This window comes from Euleptes europaea, chromosome 10, assembly GCF_029931775.1.
Source record: "Euleptes europaea isolate rEulEur1 chromosome 10, rEulEur1.hap1, whole genome shotgun sequence".
Lineage (NCBI taxonomy): Eukaryota > Metazoa > Chordata > Lepidosauria > Squamata > Sphaerodactylidae > Euleptes > Euleptes europaea.
The window spans coordinates 11,911,514-11,935,093 of record NC_079321.1 but is presented as its reverse complement, the minus strand read 5'-3'; the positions used below and the strand labels follow the sequence as shown (position 1 = coordinate 11,935,093).

At 46.4% G+C, this 23,580-nt stretch overlaps 1 protein-coding gene across 1 annotated transcript; it reads left to right on the top strand.

The window, feature by feature from the left end:
* Positions 1 to 124: 124 nt before the first annotated feature.
* SPATS1 (spermatogenesis associated serine rich 1) lies at positions 125 to 22,145 on the top strand. The gene is made up of 5 exons (XM_056856847.1): positions 125 to 152; positions 1,733 to 1,894; positions 8,600 to 8,720; positions 15,040 to 15,148; positions 21,891 to 22,145. Exons 1-5 carry the CDS (start codon positions 125 to 127, stop codon positions 22,143 to 22,145), a joined length of 675 nt encoding a protein of 224 aa, XP_056712825.1.
* Positions 22,146 to 23,580: the final 1,435 nt, after the last annotated feature.

Here is a 23,580-nt window from a genome sequence, read left to right as displayed (position 1 = left end):
CGGAGGCGAGGTCCAGGGGGAAAATGTTTGATTATGCCCCTGGGGACGAAGATGGTAGGGCTTATAGGTAGGGTTGCCCACCTCCAGGTACTAGAGAGAATGAAGGCTCAGTGCTGTATAGATAATGGAAGAGATCCAAACAGCACTGCAAGGTAATGTTACCAAAAGATAAATTTATAAGAGTGCAGGTAAGTGCAAGAAGTGAACATATATACAAGAATTAAAGGGAAACACAATCAAAGTTTTTCTATACAATTAGCATAAATAGTCCAGCAAGATATGCAATATAACAAAGGAAATTGTCCGGGCACCTCTTCTGGCACCTCCTCGCTGTGGTCCTTTTTTTTGACATCTTGTGTCCAGCTACTGAGAAGCACAGGAAAGTCTATTATGGACAGTTATATTGTTTTTATGTGATCCAATGGACAATTTCCTTTGTTATATTGCATATCTTGCTGGACTATTTATGCTAATTGTATAGAAAAACTTTGATTGTGTTTCCCTTTAATTCTTGTATATATGTTCACTTCTTGCACTTACCTGCACTCTTATAAATTTATCTTTTGTTAACATTACCTTGTAGTGCTGTTTGGATCTCTTCCACCTCCAGGTACTGGCAAAGAAATATATCACTTGTACTAATCAGTTAGTTATACAAAAACCAGGTACACGGCGCTCAAATGCAAAAAGTTTCTATTGTATGTGTTCTTTCATAGATATTATTACAATGCTAAGTGATGTGAAACCAAACATAAAACTAAAAAGTCAGTTTACAAAATAGTGTGTTATACAATCAATTAGTTACATAAATAATATATACAATATATACAATGTATCCAAAAACAAAGGAAGCCTCTTATACAGAATATCTTATGATAAACCACCATCAGGGCATAATAGCCCGTTGTCTGAACCAGGCTGACGTTGAGCACAAAGGTGCTATAGGGAAGATGAAACTTGTTGGTTAACAAGACAATGACAATGCGCAAAGCACGGGAGGCCCAAGGCGCAACAAAGTGCAGGGTGCGGGAAGCCAGAGGCGCAGATAAGGCACGGAAACGCCTTCTGTTTTATGGCGTTTTCACCAAAGATTTTTTGGCTTCATCAGCCGTACTTCACTTGGATGGAGCAGGTTGAGATCAAGGGCAGTCTTTGCAGTCTGGCCCAGGGAAGCTCAAAGAGTGTGGCAGCAGAAAGGAAGCCTGGATGAAAGAAGCATGCTGCCACACTCTTTGAGCTTGCTCATGTGGAGGAGTGGGGAATCAAATCCAATTCTCCAGATCAGAGTCCACTGCTCCAAACTACCGCTCTTAACCACTACACCACGCTCTCTACCACTTAACCACTTCACTACACTGGGACCTTTGACTCTCGAAAGCTCAGGCCCTGAAAATCTTGTTGGTGCTACTTGTGGTACTGGAGTCTAATCCAGCTCTTCTACAGCAAACCAGTAGTGCTACCTTCTGAAACTAAGGTCTGGGTAAGACTTTGTATTGGGATGTGGAATGGTATATCTCGTCAGATGTTGGAAGCTAAGCCGGGTCAGTACTTGGAAGGGAAACCTCCAAGGAAGACTCTGCAGAGGAAGGCAATGGCAAGCCACCTCTGCTTAATCACTTGCCTTGAAAACTCCTTGCTGGGGTTGCCATAAGTCGGCTACGACATGATGACACTTGACACACACAAGACTTTGTAAACTCAGCCGCTTCACAATTTCACTGATTGCTTTTAGGAAGAAGAAGTCATCGAGACAAAGAATGGACATTTTACCCAAGTTATGCCAATCACACTTACCATAATGGAAAGAAGTGCATCTTTGATGGTATCTACCTCCGAAACAAAACCTGCACATCTGAAAGAACACTGGAAACGCGTATTGGAAAGAAAAAATATGGTAAGGAAGGGTCCATCTGGATCCAGCTCGGTATCTGGAAGCATTCTCTTTACTGCTCCAAAGACTCTGAAATTAGGAGGGCTATGCAGAATGTTCAGGGACAAATTTTTCTTGGCAAGAAAAAGGCCCTTACAGTGGGACTCTAACTTTTCCCAAAATATTAGGTCATTCATGCTGGCTCATTATTGGTTTTTGACCCAGTTATTTGCTCATGGCTTCAGAGCCATTGTTTTTGCTCAGAAAATCAGCTTTCATGTTCTAGAATCAGCCATGAAAATATGGGATAAATACAAGCAGATCCTTTTTTGCTTCAGTAATCTGGGACAAAAAGTTTAATACTCATTAACATTTGGGTTATTTTAACATTTTGGGGGAAAACCCATATCTGACAGAGAGGAAGACAAAAGAAGTAGAGGGGATTGGTCCCCGACTATTCCTTGATTTCTTTACTGAAAAAAATGCCGGAACTCTGGTAGGGTTGCCAATGTCCAGGTTCCCCTGGAGAAAATGGCTGCTTTGGAAGGTGGACTCTATGGCATTATACATCATTAAGGTCCCTCCCCTTCCCAAACCTTGCCTTCCCCAAGCTCCACCCCCAAATCCAGGTGGTGGCTGGAGATCTCCCTTCTATTACAGCTGATCTCCAGCCAATAGAGACTGGTTCCCCTGGAGAAAATGGCCACTTTGGCAATTTGACTCTATGGCATTGAAGTCCCTCCCTTCTCCAAACCCCACCCTCCTCAGGCTCCACCCCAAAAACTCCAGGAATTTCCCAACCCAGAGCTGGCAACCCTAGGCTGAGGCCTAGCAAAAATCATGGCATTTTCTCTCTCTGAGAACCCACGGTCAAGCTGACTTAGGGTTGCCACGTCCCTCTTCGCCACCGGCGGGAGGTTTTTGGGGCGGAGCCTGATGGGGCAGGGTTTGGGGAGGGGAGGGACTTCAATGCCATCGAGTCCAATTGCCAAAGCGGCCATTTTCTCCAGGTGACTGATCTCTATTGGCTGGAGATCAGTTGCACTAGCAGGAGAACTCCAGCTACTACCTAGAGGATGGCAACCCTAAGCTGACTGTAGAGTCAGAGAAGGGGAGCAGGATGGGAGGCTGACACGGGTGCCAGGCAGACCATTAGGCCTAGCGGTTTCAAGGCCAAAAAATCCAGGAGGAAGTTTGGCATACACTTTCCCTCTCGTTAGTGCAAGGGCCCAAGGGTAGGAGAAGGTGCTTGGCTGGGCCCTTTACAGCTGCAGAGTATATGGTCTCCTTAAGGCAACTCACCTGATTGGTTAGGTCACCCAGTTAGCAACCTATTTGATTGGTTGAGTTACATCATTTGGTATACATTTGATTGGCCAACTACAATCATGCCAATGCAGGTTGTTGGGTGTACAGGAACAATCTTACCTTCGGGTTTTGTCCTTTGAGTTACATCTAACTTGGGGATACCTCTTGATTCTGGGTGGGGCCATGCTGGCTGGAGCACCTGTTTTGGACTTTGAAACTCTGTTGGACTCAGTCTTGCCAGGTACCATCTGGATTTAGAACCAAGGTTTGTAAATGTGCTTAGGTTAGAATCATAGAATCATAGAGTTGGAAGGGACCACCAGGGTCATCTAGTCCAACCCCCTGCACAATGCAGGAATTTCACAACTACCTCCCCCCGTACACCCCCAGTGACCCGTACTCCATGCCCAGAAGATGGCCAAGATGCCCTCCCTCTCATCAACTGCCTCTCATGAACTGCTTAAGGTAATAGAATCAGCATTGCTGACAGATGGCCATCTAGTCTCTACTTAAAAACCTCCAGGGAAGGAGAGCCAACCACCTCCTGAGGAAGCCTGTTGCACAGAGGAACTGCTCTAACTGTTAGAAAATTCTTCCTAACATCTAGATGGAAACTCTTTTGATTTAATTTCAACCCGTTGGTTCTGGTCCAACCTTCTGGGGCAACAGAAAACAACTCGGCACCGTCCTCTACACGACAGCCCTTCAAGATATTTAGCTTTATTGTTTTATCTTGGTTCTGTGAAAAAAACGCACAAGAAAAAGCCCACAAGAAAATTGCCCACAGAAAAAAACACAGTCATAAATGCACACAAGAAAAAAGCCCACATGGAAAAAAGCCCACACAGAAGAAAGCCCACAAAGAAGAAAGCCCACATGGAAAAAAGCCCACACGGAAAAAAGCCCACATGGAAGAAAGCCCACACGGAAAAAAGGCCACATAGAAAGAAGCCCACACGGAAAAATACTCAAAGTGGAAAAATTTCCGTATTCACAATATGTTTGGAAGCAAACATCTTATTTGTTTAAAATGATGAGTACCTTCATAGTCAACTCATACTTCACGATTCAGGTGTGGAGAATCCAGACAGAATTCTGGTTTTAGGTGATAGAGATCTTATGCTCGAATTGAACAAAGATACCATCTATGGAGATGGAACATTTGATAAAGTGCCAAATAGGTTTTACCAACTGTACACGTGGCATGGCAAGGTGGGTAATTCATATCCGCCATGTATTTACATTTTACTCCAAAAAAAGAACACAGACACCTATAATTGAATGTTTCAAATAATGACGCTATTGATTGCAAATCTGGCACCTCAAAATGTTTTCGTTGATTTTGAAAAGGCTTGTATGAATGCAGTGAAGATTGCCTTTCCACACGCTGAGGTCAAAGTGTGTTATTTTCATCTGTGTCAGAGTCTCATTAGGCAAATCAAAAATGTTGGCTTGAAGACTGAATATGAAACTAATATAAACATAACAATTACACTGAAGTCTCTTGCTGCATTAGCCTTTGTCCCAATAGATGTTGTAACAAGTGTTTTTGAAAAGCTTGCCGCCACATTTCCAGATGAAGACAGCTAAAATGAGGTGCTCACGTACTTCTTTTCTACATATATCGAGGGTGCAGCAGGTAGAGCTCCTCAGTTTCCTATAAGAAAATGGAATCATCATGAGCGGTCCTTGAACGGCCACCAAAAGCTACTAACTGTTGTGAAGGATTTCACAACGCTCTTAATTCCCTGTTCCACTGCAGTCATCCCAGTGTGTGGCTTCTATTTGATGGACTGCAGAGGGACCTGGCTTGCCACAAATTAACATTGGCTAATGCACAAGCAGGGTTGTGTCCGCACTGCACGTTTGCCGCTCCGATTTCTGCGGGGTTTCCTTGCACGTTCCCACTTCATCTCACCCGAAGGATTCCGAGGACGTCTCCAGAGCGCAATTTCTCCGCGGTAAAGGGATCCGCTTATACGGCGGATTATAAAAATAAAACGTGTTCCTCACGCGGAGCAATGAAGTGGGAACATGCAACCCCGCTGAAAGCCCACCGCCCCGCCCCCCAACCTTCCTAACCGCTCACACTCGTTCCCCCCTTTCAGCTTTGCAAAGGAGAAAGGGGGGGAAATTGGAGGGGGTTGCAAGCGTCGCCTGCCGGATTCCGGCACAAACTCCCAAGTCAACCGGAGTGGGGCGGCATGAGTGGGGGGGAAAGGGCAGAGGGGAGAGGGGGTGGAATCGAGGCTTGCAAAATGAGCCCCCCTTTAATTTGCATGCTTAGATCATGCGAGAGGGTGGGATGGTGGCAAGTCCCGGCGGCAAGTTTCGCTTTCCCCTCAAACTCCCCCCAAGCAGTACTATTCTCATTTTTTTCCTTTTTTGCTGCCATTTTCTAAACAACCTTCCCCGCTACCGTTATGGGATGGCCCGCGAATTCCTGGACCAATTGCTGTCCTTCCTTTGAGCGCAGTACAGCCGAGAAAGACGGCACAGTGGGAACAGAAATCATGCGAATTTTATCAAAAAAAACGGGGAAAGGCGGCACGGTGGGAACAGAATTTTTATTTTGTTTTCGATTCTTTTGTACTCGACACGTATAAATAGCGAGGTAAGTTGCTGGTGTGTTCATGGGCCAAGTCTCCCAGAGGTGAAAAAGAGAAGATACGAGGCACTACATGACATGGTTGCCACTTCTGTGCAGCAGTATGAGCAGGTGGAAGATAAACTTACTTACTTAAGGAGATTGGCTAATTTGCAGTAAAGATTTATATCTGAATTATTATATATTCGATTTATTATTTAATGTTGGTCCCTCATTTAATCTAGGGGGTCCCTATTCATTCCATGTTTGTTTTCAACAGCTGGCAGAGATATTAAAACAGTGAAATGGCTTTGTTTTCATGTCAAATAATCACTGTAAAGGAATAAGGTATATAGTTAAATAATGAATAAGAGACTTTTACATAAGTGTGAATAAAATTAATGTGAGATGTAAAAATAAAAAAAAAAGAATAATTATCAGGTATTATCATACCAGTACAAATAGTGTTTTTAATGATTTGGAAATAATAAAATATGGTTCTTTCTGATCTAGTTTTTTTTATTAAGCAATTGTTAATGTTAATAGTTATAAAAGTTATGTTATGGGTTGTAAAAATTATGTTATGATTGTAATTTTTAAAAAACAAAACAAACAAATAATATTAAGTATTCAAATGTGAGTATTTTTCTGTGTGGGCTTTCTTCCATGTAGGCTTTTTTCCGTGTGGGCTTTTTTCCATGTGGGCTTTTTTCTTGTGCACATTTATGACCGTGGTTTTTTTTTGTGAGCAATTTTCATGTGGCCATTTTTCATGAGCGTTTTTTTCTGGTTACCTTTTCTCTTCACCGTTCAATGCTCATATATGGTATATTCCTGCACTTTCTTTCTTTATTATTCCACTTTAATTATATCTTGTGGTGTTCTTGGGTTTTGGGGTTTCTGTCTGAATCTGTTACTCCATATTGCCTACAGTTCCCAGAATAACTGATTCTTGGGACTCCCCTTGCAAGTGTCCTACCTTGCAGGGCTGACTTCTTGATCTTACACCTGGGAAGGCTAGAGTCTTATGTCTTTTATGCATGGGAGCTTCACCTGGGGTTTGAGGCTCTCTTCACTCACACTTTTCGGTTCCGAATCCTAAATATGCTATTCATGTTGTTGTTTGCCCTGGAGAAAGCCCTGGGGTTTCCAGAGAACTGCAGAATCACCAGCAGAAATCCGGAAGCGTCTGAGTCCCTGCCCCTTGAAAATGCTGCTTTGTAATTGGCTGTAGTGCTTACTGCAAGAAAAAACGTCACCCCCCAGCTCCCACGCTTGGGTTTATGCATGGAAATTGGGACGATTTGACCCAGGCTGGTCTCAGGGGAGATTGAAGGATCACTTTGCAACAGGATCGTGAAGACCTGGACATTGCACAGGGTGGGCGGGAGGTCATCTCTAAGGGACAGAACCCCAATGAAAAACTGAGTCAGACCAGCAGAGAAAGCAACTCAAAGAGCCCATGCATAAAAGACCATAGTCCCTTGGTCTCTGGCTGGCAGGGTAGTTAAGGGGACTGGTGGTGGTGATACCCTGGGGTTGTGAGGTTTCACACCTCCAGATCTTTATGGTTTTGTTCTTGCCCACCCTATCCCTTTAAAAGGAGGCTTTTTATAAACCTTTGACAAACCCGACATCACGTCAGACCGTGGAAGTGGGCCAGCAATTTTCATATGTAAAAAGCTTAATTTTATTCAGATTGCGAATTAGTGATGCTTTGTGTTTTCTGTAATGCTGTATATGGTACACTGTCATTTTACACGGTCAATTAAGATTTACTTTTTGCATAGCAGAGCAATTAACAATATGGATTTCTACTTTCATCGTGCATAAAGAACACAGCGTATTATATCTAAAATTAAACTTAATTTAGCTCTGTCATTTGCATTTAATTCTTGAAAATGTAGAGCAATTAATAATTAACATTTTCTGGCAAATAACAGGGATAATAATTCCATCCAAATGCAGTGATTCTAAGTTTATTTATTTCTCTTATATACCCCACTGTTCTCCCCAACAGGGACCCAAAGTGGTGTACAACATTCTGCCCTTCTGCATTTTATCCTCACAACCCTAGGCTGAGAGTGTGTGACTGGCCCAAGGCCACCCAGCTAGCTTTCAAGGCACAGTGGGGATTCGAACCTGGCTCTCCCTGATCTTAGTCCAACACTATAACCCAGGATCCCCAAACGTTTTGATCCTTAGGGTTGCCAACCTCCAGGTACCAATGAAAAAACAAAAATAATCTGTGCTTGTTTATAACCTCCAGGTACTAGCTGGATATCTCATACTATTACAACTGATCTCCAGCCAATAGAGATCAGTTAACCTGGAGAAAATGGCTGCTTTGTCAATTGGACTCTATGGCATTGTTGGTTTTTATATGCTGACTTTCTCTACCACTTAAGGAAGAATCAAACAGGCTTACAATCACCTTCCCTTCCCCTCCCCACACCAGACACCCTGTGAGGTAGGTGGAGCTGAGAGAGTGTGACTAGTCCAAGGTCACCCAGCCGGCTTCATGTGGAGGAGTGGGGAAACAAATTTATTTCACCTGATTAGCCTCCACCATTCATGTGGAGGAGTGGGGAATAAAATCTGGGTCTCCAGATCAGAGTCCACTGCTCCAAACCACCGCTCTTAACCACTACACCACGCTGGCTCTTGTAGGTTTATAGGAATATGTAGGAATGTGCATGTGTTGAAATGAACATTTTACAGTTTTGGAGTGTCTACGTGTGCATGAGATCCGTGAGTCATATGGGAGTATCCAACAGTGCGCTTGGTGCAGATTCCTTATTCGGTTGTGCCTTCTTTTGTGATTACAGTGACAGAAATTGACTCCAGAAACGGCCTTCCACTGGTGACGCCCGGAGACCATCCTTATGCGTGCCCAGAGCAAAGCAGAGACTTTCACAAAATGGGGTCAACTATGCCTCCAGTGAATTTTGGGAGGCAAGTCTTTCCAAATGAAATCGTTCTACCTCTTTTGTTTTAAGTTTAGGAATTCTTTTCAGGTGGGTAACCATGTCGAGTCTATTGTATTCAGGACTAACAGCATTTATTTCAGCATGAGCTTTTGTGAGTCAGAGCTCACGTCCGCGTGGATGCAATGAAAGAAAGGAAAGAAGTCTCCTCATTGTTACGCTGAAAATTACTTGAATGGGAAAGGGAGGAGTTGAGCAAAGAGATCCCAGATCTAACTTTAAGTTCCCAGATCTACCATCCACAGCATGAAACCTTGGAGTTGCATGCAGCCGTATCTAGTCACTGCTAATGTACACTTGATTCTGCTGGTCCATGACCATAATTAGAGTTCTCAGACACCTGGCAGGGGATCCCCCACTTTGGGGCCCCTCCATCCAGTGCCGTTCAGCCAGCTGGTGGAAGGACTTACCAGCAGCAAACTGAGGTCCAGGCCTCTGTTGCTGGTGACACCAGAAGGGATGTCATCATGTTGCCAGCACCCATATGGACCCTCTGGTATTTGGGCAAAACTCTGTGGTAAAAACAGCTTCTACCAGAGAGTTTGTGCCCAAATACCAGAGCATCCCCAGGGCACTGGCGGTGTGATGATGTCACTTCTGGTGCATGCCAGAAGTAGGGTTGCTAATCTACAGGTACTGCTTATAGAAATAAACAGCACTTATGGCATTTACTGATTCATAGTCAAATTTTTAGTTCATTTCATTTCTTAAGCATATATTCTTAGACTGTAACAACCATGTAACATCTGATTGTAATACTTCCAAATGCAGCTTCCAAATACAACTTATAGGAGCAGCAGCAATGTCATTTTCCAACAAAATAGTGCAAATTGTACAATGCCTGTATTGGCTCAAAAAGTTCTCCAGTTGTGCAATTCCTTCCACGGATGCCAAAAAATAGGTTTCCAAAAGGTAGTCCTATTTCGCAAGGCTTTCTCAATTTCGGCAGTCCCGCGAAGTTTGAGCCGTTTGGAACATTTGTTCAAAAACTGGCCGCCAGGGGATACCTGGCAACTCTAATCGTAATAAATTATTGATTGAGACATATCTAGTCATAGACTAGAAAGCAAAGCAGAGAGTGGTTGTACTCAAAGTTGGGTTGCCAGGTGCCCGTTGGTGGCGGGCAAACCCCCGGCAATTCACCCCTCTGCCCGCCGACCACCTGAGGGTCGGCAGGCAAACGTGCAAGCACGCGCCACCTCGGAGGGGCCTTTTCCTCTTAGTAGTAGTAAAGGGCTGCTTTACCACTCAAACTAAGAAGAAAAGGCCCCTTGCGAGGCAGCACTTCTGGTTTTAAACCGGAAGTGCCGCCCGTGCACACCGGCGCACATGCGCACACATGCACACAATCGCACCCACAACCCCATAGCCTCCCACCGGAGCAGAGGAGCGACCTGGTAAGCCTAACTCAAAGTCATGCCACCTCAGTAACCTTTTCTCTCTCTTTTAAACAGTGCTGCGTATAGAAAGAAATCAGATACGTTTATTCCCCTTCAGCGCTTGCAGGGAGTTTCTTGGTATGTATGAAGTATTAGACTTAGATTTAATATTAGATTTAGCCTATTAGTATTGGCAGTTCTGCCATTTAAGTTTTCATTTGGTGCTTCTATTGTGTTTGTCTCGTATTTATGCCCTGCATTTGTAGCTGCTGTGAGCTCTTCAAGTGATATATTAAAACAGCGGGCCCCAAATTTGGTCACAGTTCTCTCACAGGTGGCCCATGGATTAGGGCTGCCTGATCCGGGTTTGGAAATACTTGGAGATTTTTGGGGTGGAGTTTGAGGAGGTCAGGGTTTATTTTCTCCAGGTGAACTGATTTCTATCAGCTGGAGATCAATTGTATTAACAGATCTCCAGCTAGTACCTGGAGGTTGGCAACCCTACCATGGGTCTAGGAAGGAAGAAGAAGAGGAAAGGGGTGACCAGGGAGAGGAGGCTCTGGGAAGATGGATGGCAAAATTCAGTTTGCCTCTGCATGATGGACGACAGGACTGCACAATACAACCTCTGTTGCTCAGCAATGCTATCTATATCTTTGTAGGTATATTTTAATGTATGTGCCGTCAAGTCGCAGCCGACTTATGGCGACCCCGGCAAGGGGCTTTCAAGGCAAGTGAGAAGCAGAGGTGGTTGGCCATTGCCTTCCTCTACAGAGTAGGGTTTGCCAGCTCTGGGTTGGGAAATACCTGGAGATTTTGGGGGCGGAGCCTGAGGAGAGTGAGGTTTGGAGAGGGGAGGGATTTCAATGCCATAGAATCCAATTGCCACAGCGGCCATTTTCTCCAGGTGAACTGACTTCTATCAGCTGGAGCTCAGTTGTAATAGGAGGAGACCTCCAGCCACCACCTGGAGGTGAAGGAAAAAATCAGACACCTCTGTACAATTACCAAAGGATGAGAAATTCAGTACAGGAATCCAGCCATAAATGATGCCAAATATATTCTGGCTAAATCTTTACAGTATGTGGTAATGTAACCACCAACACTATATATTGCCAACAAACAAGTGTATTTTTTCTTATTTACAGGATATTTCAACAGGTAAGTTCGCAATTAATTCCTTTAATTAGTAAGTATTGAAGCAATACTTACTAATTAAAGGAATTAATTGCAAACTTACCTGTTGAAGTACCACCTGGAGGTTGGCAACCCTACTGCAGAGCCTTCCTTTGTGGTTCCCCTTCCAAGTACTGACCCTGCTTAGCTTCCGAGATCTGACACGATTGACCTATACCATGCCACGTTCCCTCCCATATTTGTAGGTAGTAAACATGAAAAATTGAATGTTAACTTGCTCAATATTAACTGGCGTAAGATGCCTGCATTATATATTGGGGAGGTGAAAAAGTAGTCTGGAGTTACTTTGCAAGGTGCCTTCCCAAATGTAAATTTAGAAAGGGGTCCCACTTTAGGAAATCCTAGAACCATGGCCTTACGCAAACGCAACAGCAAAACTATGATAATATCTACCTCCATTATACCAATACTACTCAAGGCTACTGTTAGGACAGTAAGGTTTCCAATTGGCAAAGGTGTTAGACAAGAATGTATTTGATCTCCCTATCTCTTCAATCTATATGCAGAACATATCATAAGGAAAGCTGGATTGATAGGGCTGCCAACCACCAGGTAGTAGCTGGAGATCTCCCACTATTACAACTGATCTCCAGCTGATAGAAATCAGTTCCCCTTGAGAAAATGGCCACTTTGGCAATTGGACTTTATGGCATTGAAGTCCCTTTCCTCCCCAAACCCTGCCCCTCCTCAGGTCTGCCCCAAAAATCTCCAGGTTTTTACCAACTCAGACCTGGCAACCCTATGGATTAGATTTCGACGAAGGTGGAGTGAAACTTGAGGGGAGGAACATTAACAATTCGAGATATGCCAATGATATCACTTTACTGGCAGAAAATAGCAAACACATGAAACGACTACTGGTGAAAGTTAAAAGCAGAACGTGCCAAAGCAGGATTACAGGTGAACATCAAGGAGACCAAAGCAATGACTACTAGTTCCCAATAATAGCTGAGCCGTGGCATTCTGCACCAACTGGAGTTTTTGGATTGATTTTGAGGGGAGACCAATGTGCAGCGTGTTACAGTAGTCTAGTCTTGAAGTTACTGTGGCGTGGAAAAAAGTCTATGTAAATTAACACAATTCATAGAATCAAAATCATAGAATCATACAGTTGGAAGGGACCACCAGGGTCATCTAGTCCAACCCCCTGCACAATGCAGGAAATTCACAACAACCTCCCCCCCTACACCCCCAGTGACCCCTACTCCATGCCCAGAAGATGGCCAAGAGGCCTTCCCTCTCATCATCTGCCTAAGGTTATAGAATCAGCATTTCTGACAGATGGCCATCTAGCCTCTTCTTAAAAACCTCCAGGGAAGGAGAGCTTACCACCTCCCATCATACATTTTATGTTGTTAAAGGGGAAAATAGGTTTGATAAGTACTGCATGTATTACAATCCCCCCTTTTGTTTTTTTTAAAGCGGGGGGACAAATTTTCCCCCATGGCTCCAAGATATGTGGAACTTTTAGAACTCTAGTTAGGGAAATCAGGATGATAAGTTCATGTGATGACTTGATCATAGAAGAGAGACCCTTTGCAAAATGGGGAGAAGAAAAAAGCATACAAGGTCAAAAGTTATACAATTAAAAGGTTATGTCAGTGCATAATATGTATATATATAAATTTATTACAGGTTAAAATCTAATCACACATATAACTCATATACTGTCCCGCAAAAGCCTCCCAAAGGAATATACTCGTATAACACATTCAGACATAGAATCATATAATCAAATTCAGACCATACTGACATGACCTTTTAATTGTTCAACTTTTAATTGTATAACTTTTGACCTTGTATGTTTCTTTCTTCTTCCTTGACCTTTTGGGTACTTAACTTTGTTTTTTAGGGTTTTAGGGGTTCCCTCCCCTTTTTTGGGTACAGAAATAGGGAGAGGACCATGTTAGGGCAATGGTTTGGTAAAAAGGTAAAGGTCCCCTGTGCAAGCACCGGGTCATTCCTGACCCATGGGGTGACATCACATCCCAACGTTTACTAGGCAGACTTTGTTTATGGGGTGGTTTGCCAGTGCCTTCCCCAGTCATCTTCCCTTTACCCCCAGCAAGCTGGGTACTCATTTGACCGACCTCAGAAGGACGGAAGGCTGAGTCAACCTTGAGCCACCTACCTGAAACCAACTTCCGTCGGGATCGAACTCAAGTTGTGAGCAGAGCTTGGACTGCAGTACTGCAGCTTACCACTCTGCGCCACGGGGCTCCTTAACGGTTTGGTAGCCCTCTAAAAACAAACAAACAAACAAACAAATAAAAAACACCTTATCAGTATTGCAGATTAAGAAGAGAGGGGGTATTGTGTCTTTGGTGTATCTCCTTGATTTTAGGTTTCCATTGATTCTGGAAGCAGGTTAGTGTAGCTTTATCTCCCTCCTGTGGTGGTTCGAACTTCTCGCAGTTGCAGATCAGCTGAATGGGGACACAAAACGGGACGCATCCCCAGGGAAATCATGCTGATGTGCAGAGAGGTTTAGAGTCGGAGGTGTATGATTAGTTTTTAAAATCAGATTATTCACCTGCCAACCTTTCTCCTGGGCACCTCGGGGCCCAGGATTATACAGCACATTTGCTTTTTGAAGGGACTCTCCACCTTGCACAATTCTGAGCATTTCATAACGTTTGTGTATGTGCTGCTGCCATAGACACGTGACCTCTCTTCTACCTGTACCTCAACTCATTTTTAAAGGCCATGGACAGGTCTCATCCAATTCCCACGGGGGGAGTTGAGCAAGCCATGGCTGCCACTGGTCCTAGACCCCAGGATCGCAGGGGGAGCACCAGGAGGGGGGGAGGTCTCAATCTGTCTTCACTTATCCCCTAGTGAGAGAGGGCAGGTGGCACTGTGCAGCAGGCATGCACATCAGGGGGACATTTTGAGTATGCCTGTGGCCGGGCCTAGGGCTGCCAGGTCCCTCTTCGCTACCGCTGGGAGGTTTTTGGGGCAGAGCCTGAGGAAGGCGGGGTGTGGGGAGGGGAGGGACTTCAGTACCATAGAGTCCAGTTGCCAAAGCAGCCACTGTCTCCAGGTGAACTGATCTCTATTGGCTGGAGATCAGTTGTAATAGCAGGAGATCTCTAGCTATTACCTGGAGGTCGCCAGCCCTATCTATTCCCCGCTGGGAAGCTGGCAACCCTAGAAGGTCCTGGTAGGGTGGCTGAGGAGGTCAGCCCTTGATACAGTGGCTTCTACCTGGGTCCACTGGTAGGGTTGCCAACCTCCAGGTGGTGGCTGGAGATCTCCCACTATTACAACTGATCGCCAGACGACAGAGATCAGTTCCCTTGGAGAAAATGGCCACTTTGGCAATTGGACTCTGCGGCATTGAAGTCACTTCCATCTCCAAACCCCGCCCTCTTCAGGCTCCGCCCACAACATCTCCAGGTATATCCCAACCCAGAGGTGGCAACCCTATCCATTGGGGAAAGATTACTTTTGAATGCCTTCTCAGGAACATTAAAAATGGATGTAGGTTTCAGTACACAGCATTTCTGGAATACCCAGTTTGCCCAGGATGCTTGCTACAAAGAGGTTGTTAATATGTAAGTAGATGCTGCTTGTGGGCTATTGTGCTGACTTTGATTACATGTGGTTGAAATGTGCGGATGCAGAAAAAAAATCTTTGCCATGAGGGTTCAGCTTGGCAGTTAGCTTGTTTGATTTTCTCTCCCCCCACACCCCCGCACAACACGCTAGTGTGCCTTTCCGCATAAAGGAGAGACAGCAAGAACTGGAGAGAGAAAAGCAGGAGGTGAAAAACCTGGAGTTTTGGAAGCCGGCTCCGTCACTGATGCAGACATTATTTGTGACCCTACCGGGCAGAAGAATGACTTATCAACCGTATTAGAACCGAAGAGGATTTCTGCTCAAGAGCCCATCTTTACGCTGCCTGTCCAAGGGAGGGACGCACAGTTCAGTGAATATGCTTGGTTATCATCATTCTCCCAAGAGCAATGGTCACTTCTGACTGATCTGTAGAAAGCACTTCTGTCCAAAGCATCCTATTCTCGTGCTGCTAGATCAGGATGCTGAATAGATCATGTGTTTTTTTTTTAGGAAGTGAAACTCGGTTCTTTGGTTTCATTGACAACTGTGTTACTTGGCTGAAACTGATCTGTTAATATGCAATAAAGATTCTGTAGAGGAAGGTCAGAGTTTTCAAATGCTTTTGCGGGGATGGCAAATTAGCTGGCTCTCTTTGGACTTAGATGGGGTTGCCGATTCCAGGTGGGAAAATTCCTGGAAATTTGGGGGTGGAGCACATGAACACATGAAGTTGCCTTATACTGAATCAGACCCTTGGTCCATCCAAGTCAGTATTGTCTACTCAGACCATCATCACCTCTCCAGGGTCTCAGGCAGGGGTCTTTCACATCACCTACTTGCCTAGTCCCTTTAACTGGAAATGCCGGGGATTGAACCTGGGACCTCTTGCATGCCAAGCAGATGCTCAACCACTGAGCCACAGCCCCTTCACCCACCGAAGTGACTGTCTTCTTCATGGAACTGGAGATCTCCAGGTCCCAGCTCGAAGCTGGCAACCCTGGACTTAGAAGCTATTTTAGGTGTGATGTCTGTTTTTACCTGGCTGTTCCAAGTACCTTAAAGATCTGAGTCCCTCGGATGCCTCCACCAGCCAGATACAGGGGAAATAAATGGGGGCACAGTTTTGTGGGTAAAAGAAGTGGTGCCGTAGGTATGTGTTAAACAGAAAATGAACCCAAACCCAAAATAAATTTTGGGGGGCCCTGCCCCCAAAGGCACAGGGGGACACAGCTGCCACCTTCATCTCTGCCCACATGCTCAGCTATACCTTCAGAGCCAGTGAAGATCTCTCATGAGCCAACCCACCCTCGCTTCGTCCCTGCTTTGTGTGGCATGTGCTGTAGGGATGCCAGCGTCCAGGTGGGACCTGGGGATCCCCTGGAATTACAGTTCATCTCCAGACTGCAGAGATCAGTTCCCCTGTAGAAAATGGAGGATTTGGAGGGCGGACTTTGTGGTCCCTGTCCTCCCCAAGCTCCACTCCCAAATCTCCAGGAATTTCCCAACCTGGATTTGGTAACCCTACCCCCCCCATCCCCCGCAGATGGCCAAGGAGGACGTGGTAATCCTAATATGCTGGGAGCAAAAACAATGTTGAAAGGTACTCACATCAACATGCTTCATTAGCATACTTAGCAACTATTTTGCACAGGATGCAAATGAGGCTGCTTGGATTCTGGGAAAGGGCCATCCCATTCTGCCTCTCTTTCCTCCAAAGCTGACAGTAATGAGATCCTCAGCAGAAATAAATGCTTCTGGAACAGCTTCTGAAGCAACCAAGCAACTATCACGCTGATGTATGTGATCATGCTGTGAAACTGTTGATGGGCCCTCCCACCTGTTTCCTGTAAATATAATCCTTCCTTTTGTCAAGGAAATGGCTTTAATTTAAGAAAAAGAAACCCATTTGAAACTTGTACAGCCCCAACGCATCCTCTCCTCACTACCAAGAGAGGCCAAACTGTCAGGAAACTTGAAGTAACTTGGGTTGCAGTTATAAACTCCTGAATAAGTGCCATTGGATGAGGGATGTGGCTCAGTGGAAGAGCCTCTGCTTGGTGTGCAGAAGGTCCCAGGTTCCATCCCCGGCATCTCCAGTTAAAAGGACCAGGCAGTAGGTGATGGGAAAGACCTCTGCCCGAGACCCTGGAGAGATGCTGCCAGTCTGAGTACTCAATACTCAGATGGACCAGTGGACTCGATGGACAAGTGGTCTGCGTTAAGATACGGCATCTCCATGTGTCAGGTTCACGAGTGAGGATGGAGTGAGACTTATTTCCGAGTAAAATCTGGTACGACAGATGTAACGTTTACGGTGCGCTCCTATGCAGAGTTACTCCAGTCTAAGCCCATGGACTTGAATGGGCTTGGACCAGAGTAACTCTGCATAGGATTGCACTGTTATTTGCAGCTAAAGTTAAAGGTCCCCTGTGCAAGCACCAGGTCATTCCTGACCCATGGGGTGAAGTCACATCCCAACTTTTACTAGGCAGACTTTGTTTATGGGGTGGTTTGCCGTTGCCTTCCCCAGTCATCTTCCCTTTACCCCCAGCAAGCTCGGTCCTCATTTTACCGACCGGACGGAAGGCTGAGTCAACCTTGAGCCGGCTACCTGAAACTAGCTTTTACAAAGTAATATTTTTCTGCATTCCTGAGAGAGTCCCCCAAGAATGCAGAAGTTCCTGTCAATTAACTGGCTGGCCTGGAGCCATCAAGTTTGTCATTCGATCACGGAATAAGGGCATTGCTAAAATCACACCCATGCTTCCTGCAAGGGTCTGGCAATTCCTAATTAGCGGAACACATTCATAAGTATTATTGGAAACTTTTCAATCAGGACTAACTTTAAAAGCCAGGTCGCTAAGTGCCTGACAACACTGAAAGGTGAATGAAAGGGAAGAGAGGCATTTGTTAAAATAGATTGCGTGGCGGAGACCACCGGTAATGATACTCGCGCAGTTCTTGCTTAGAATAAAATGTAAAAATGGATTTTCGTGAACGAATGGCTCTTCCTCCTCTAGGGAACCTTCACGGGGATAAGTCCACCAGAAGTACCTCCATCAAAATTATAGAGCATTTTTTTCGATACCGTTCAAATGACCAAAAAGAAAATTGCAGAAAGAGCATGTGCATGGTCAATAAACCTTGGGCAGATTACAATCTAAGCAGACAATCGGCAAGACTTTAATGGCACCAGCCAGACACAATCTTTTTGCAGAAAGTTGTTGATAATGGGGAAAACGTCTAGGCACATTGAATTTTGCAACATGAAGAAGAAGAAGAGTTGGCTTTTATACCCTGATTTTCTCTAAGGAGTCTCAAACCGGCTTACAATTACCACCCCCATACACAATAGGCACCTTGCAAGGTAGGTGGGGCTGAGAGAGTTCAGAGAGAACTGTGACTAACCCAAGGTCACCTAGGAGGCTGTATGTGAAGAAACCAACCTGGATCACCAGATTAGAGTCCGCTAACAAACTGAAACTTAATCCCGACAAAATGGAGGTGCTACTGGTGGGTTATCCTCTGTTCTAGATGGGGTTGCACTACCCTTAAAGGAGCAGGTTGGTAGCTTGGGGGTGCTCCTTGACCCAGGCCTGTTGGATAAACAGGTGGCAGCGGTAGCCAGGGATGACTTTCAGCAGCTTTGGATGGTGAGCCAGCTGCGGCCCTTTCTGGACAGAAAAGATCTTGCCGCTGTGATACATGGTCTGTTGTGTTTCTTGGATCCGCCCTTTTCCTATTTTGAAGATCAGGAGAACTTTTACACATCTCCAGTCTTCCAGCACCTTGCCCATTGTGCAAGGATTCACAAGAAGATGAGAGCCAGCAGTTCCAAAATAACACCTGCAAGCTCCTCCTGGGATGTGATTCATCTGGCCCTGGACATTTGAAATCATGCAAAATAGCTAGGTGTTCTATATCTATCTCCTTGCCCACCCTGAGTTAGTAGTTGCTCCTCATATTATTGACTGCTCTTCCCAGGCTGGACACAACTTGCTCCCCACCCCTTGTGTGAGAATCCAAAGTATTGTACTCTACCAGTATCCCCATGACATTTGTCTGCAAGTTGCCTAGCAACTGCCTCACCATCTTGTTTCATCTATCGTCATGCATGTTCTTCTTCCTAGTATATGAGCTTCCTGTGTGTGTGTGTGTGTGTGTGTGTGTTAAGTGCCGTCAAGTCGCTTCCGACCCATGGCGACCCTATGAATCAATGTCCTCCAAAATGTCCTATCTTTGACAATGTTGCTCAGATCTTGCAAACTGAGGGCTGGGGCTTCCTTGATTGAGTCAGTCCATCTCTTGTTGGGTCTTCCTCTTTTCCTGCTGCCCTCAGCTTTTCCTAGCATGACTGTCTTTTCCAGTGACTCTGGTCTTCTCATAATGTGACCAAAATACGATAGCCTCAGCTTAGTCATTTTAGCTTCTAGGGTCACTTCAGGCTTGATTTGATCTACAACCCACTGATTTGTTTTTTTTGGCAGACCACGGAATCCATAACACTCTCCTCCTCCACCACATTTCAAAGGAGTCTACTTTCTTCATATCAGCTTTCTTCAATGTCCAGCTTGCTGGCTTAGTGCTTAGCCATGTGATGAGCTCCCCGGCTGGGCCCCTTGGCACATTGCCCCCCACAATTTTGCTGTGTGCACGCAAAAATGACCAGACCATGGTTGGGTGAAATAGAACAACTTTATTGATTGCAGCAGCAAGGCATTGGTATGGCATGGGGGCGTTATCCTTCCATCGACCTGCCACCCCTGCAGGCCAATGCCCGATTCCCCAGTACCCCTGCTGGGCCCGCTTGAGGTGGCAGTTGAGGGCGCATGTGGATAGGGCTGTTGAAAAATTTTTTGGGTATAGTTCGGATTCGGCCGAATTCAGCCCGTCTGGATTCGGGATATGCTGAAGTCCGAACTCCCCTGCTTCGGGTCCGTGCAATCCGGTGCGAATTCAAAGTTCGGGAAAAAAATTCGACCAATTAAAGCCATTAAAAACACAACCGCGCCTTTCCGCGGCTCCAGGGGGTCATTTTTGGGGGTACAGGTCCCAAACTTTCAGCGGAGCTTCAAAGGACCCTTCTTGCAAGACCCCCTAAGTTTTGTAAAGATTGGGTCGGGGGGGGGGCTGAGATATGGGCCCAGAAAGGGGTCCCCCACCCTTAATGTGCATCTCTGAGCAGAGCTTGCCGCCCAGGCACAAAGCTCCCAGCCCCGACAAACAGCTGAGGGCAAGGGCGGGGCAGGTGCTAAGAAGTTTGCAAAGCAACACAACTGCAAAGCAACACTGCAAAGCAACACAACTGCAAAGCAACACCCACAACTGCAAAGCAACACCTTTGCAACCCTGCAAAGCAACACCTGACACCTGGGAGTTTGCAAACCATGGAAAGGGACAGAGGCAGCTAGCTATGCATAATGAGCAGGAGGGGGTGGAATTTCCCCTTTTGCATCGGACCCGGGACCAGGCAAATGCATTCTTTAAGTAACCATTCTTTAAGTAATTTGAAAACCAGTTTTGAGAAAGCATCAAAATAGACCTAACCGATCTTATGAATGAGGGAAAACCTGAGGACACACAACTGAAACCCCCCCTCAAACCAGGGAGAGAGAGACTCGAGGGGGCACACACACACCAGGCAGAACGGGTGAAAGCCCCCTTTGGGTTCCCCCCCTCCCACAGAAACTGCTCCCTCCCCCCACACACACAGACTCTGCTTCCCCCCCCCACACACACACACAGGAGAAAAAATATAGATTAAAGCCCCCAAAGGGGTCTTACTGTGCCTGTCTTCTGTTCCATCAGGAGGGGCTGGGAGGACTGGGTAATCCAATATGATTCTATTTAAGCACGGGAGGTTTGCCTTGGATTTGCCGCTCTGGAGATGCATACAGGATAGGGTGATCCATTCATCTCAATAGGGAAAAGTGGAAAGCCCATATCTCGGGACCCCCTGACCCAATGTTTACAAACCTTGGGGGATCTCTTAAGAAGGCTCGTCTGAAGCTATGCTGAATGTTTGGGGGCTGCACCCCCAAAAATGCACCCCCTGCAGCCATGGAAAGAGAAAAGGGGGAGCCCATATTTCTGCCCCCACTGAACCCATCTTTACAAAACTTGGGGGGTTTCTTAAGAAGGCCTGTCTGAAGCTATGCTGAAAGTTTGGGGGCCGCACCCCCAAAAAAGCACCCCCTGCAGCCACAGAAATGGAAAAGGGGGGAGGGGAAAGGGGTGGAGCCCATATCTCGGGACCCCCTGACCCAATGTTTACAAAACTTGGGGGGTCTCTTAAGAAGGCTCGTCTGAAGCTCCGCTGAAAGTTTGGGGTCTCTACCCCCAAAAATGCGCCCCCTGCAGCCACGGAAAGGAGTGGATGTGCACAAGCACCCCCCCACGAGGATTTCTCTCACTCTCTCTCTCTCCCCGGCCCGGCCGCGCAGCAGCTGATTCCTCCAGTACTCAATCCTGACTGATTGGCCAGAAGAAGACCCAGCTTGGCCACCGATTGGCCGGGGGAGGAGAATGCTGCTTACTGACGGTTATGCTGCATACTGATGCCCTGAATTTGCTGAATTTATTCGTGAACTCCCGAACACGCTGAATTCGGCTCCCCCGGTTTCTCGCCATTTTTGAGTTCGGTTCGTCCCGAACTAAAAACCGCCGAATCAGGGGAAATTCGGCAGTTTTTCAGTTCGGTCCCCTGGATGGCCCCGCTGGGCTCGGCCTTGACAGCCCTCCATTCTGGCATGTCCCGCTCCGGCCTCCCCCAAAATCCCTTACAGGGATCCTCCACGTTGGGAAAACGTGTGCAGGCCATCTTTCCTCCCAAAGCTGGATTCTGCCCCTATGCCAAACCTTACCATATTGTGCCGCCTAAGTTGGTTCAAACCCCTTTCAAATAGCGGTGGGTGGGCGGGACAAAGGAAGCGGATGGAGCTCAGCACGGGAGGGACCTCCTCCCATGCGGGAAAGCTAGACGTGAATGGTGTTTCCTCCAGGTCCGGCTCTACAAGGCCTACCGGCTGGGGAGCCTCAAGCCATTGGCCCCTTCCAGCGGGCTCCCTGCCAATTGGGGCGGGACACGCAGCCTTCCCCCCGGTGTCCCCCGTGACGCCGAATTTCCTCGCCGCCGCCGCCCCAAATTCGATGTGGGACGTCGGCTCTCCCAGTGGGTCCGGCGCTCCCTTCCGCTGTGCGCCGCCACAGTCCCCCCAGCTCGCCCGCGCTCCCACGAGCCCAACCCAGCAACCTGAGGGCTTCGTTAAGTCTCTGCCCCGTTTTCACACCCATACATAATTTAAAGCCTCCCTGATAGGTTTCCGTGGCTCTCAGCAAGTGCATTCTTCCCAGACCTCATGAGGGTGTACCCAATCTCTTGCCAACAGACCCTCATTCTGACAGCATAGCCTGTAGTCCAAAAAAGCAGACCTTACTCAATGTCACCATCTGTGTAGCCAGCTCTTCATCTCCAGTGTCCTGCTTTCTCCTCCAACATCATGACTTTCAACTTGGAAGAGCAATGAAAACAACACATGGCCGCAAGTCCTTCACTAACCTACCCAGAGCATCACAGTCTTTGGAGATCAATTCAACGCCTCTTCTGGCTGTGTTATTCATTCCTTTCTTCTTCACCACTGGTGTTCCTCTTCATCTGGACAGCCAGCACAGTGCACTAATTAGAGTACTGGACTAAGACTTGGGAGACTCAAGTTCAAATCCCCACGCTACCATGAAGCTCACTGAGCTACTGGTAGGGTTGCCAATGTTCAGGTACTAGCTGGAGATCTCCTGTTATTACGACTTATCTCCAGCTGATTAGAGGAAATATCTGAAAGGCTGTCACACAGAAGATGGTGCAGGTTTGTTCTCTGTTGCTCCAGAGGGCAAGACTAGAACTGATGGGTGAACATTACAAGGCAGCAGATTTTGGCTAAATATTAGGAGATGCTTCCAAGTGGTAAGAGAAGAAGAGTTGGTTTTTACATGCCGACTTTTTCTACCACTTAAGAAAGAATTGAACCAGCTTACAATCACCTTCCCTTTCCTTCCTCACAACAGACACCCTGTGAGGCAGGTGGGGCTGAGAGAGTGTGACTAGCCCAAGGTCACCCAGCTGGCTTCATGTCGAGGAGTGGGGAAACCAACCCAGCTCACCAGATTAGAGTCCCCCACTCATTTGGAGGAGTGGGGGATCAAACCTTGTTCTCCAGATCAGAGTCCACTGCTCCAAACCACCACTCTTAACCACTACACCACGCTGTTCAGCAGTGGAACAGACTGCCTTGGGTAGTAGTGAACTCTTTGTTACTGAAGGTCCTTAAGCAGAGATTGGATGGGTGCTAGTCTGGCGAATGCCGTAGCTGTGCCGAGCTCGTTCTTGAACTACATGAACTCCAAGGTTCCTCCCAGCTCTTAACATTTTATGACTCAAACGACATTGTGGAACTTCTGTTCAGAACATTCATGTGCATGTCTGTAAAGTGCTGTTAAGTTGAAGCTGACTTATGGTGGCCCCAGCAAGGGGCTTTCAAGGCGATTGAGAAGCAGAATTGGTTTGCCATTGCCATCCTCTGCAGAGACTGCCTTGGTGGCCTCCCATCTGAGTACCCTGAGTACCCTCCCATCTGAGTACCCTGCTTAGCTTAAGAGATCTGACCTGGTTGGGCTATACCGAGCTGCCTTCCCTCC

Excerpts from the sequence above, each read along its gene's own strand:
- SPATS1 (XM_056856847.1), top strand. The coding sequence starts at position 125 with ATGGAAGAGATCCAAACAGCACTGCAAG. Across the intron at positions 153-1,732 it reads GATCCAAACAGCACTGCAAG|GAAGAAGAAGTCATCGAGAC; the intron begins GTAATGTTACCA and ends GATTGCTTTTAG. Across the intron at positions 8,721-15,039 it reads CCTCCAGTGAATTTTGGGAG|TGTGCCTTTCCGCATAAAGG; the intron begins GCAAGTCTTTCC and ends ACAACACGCTAG.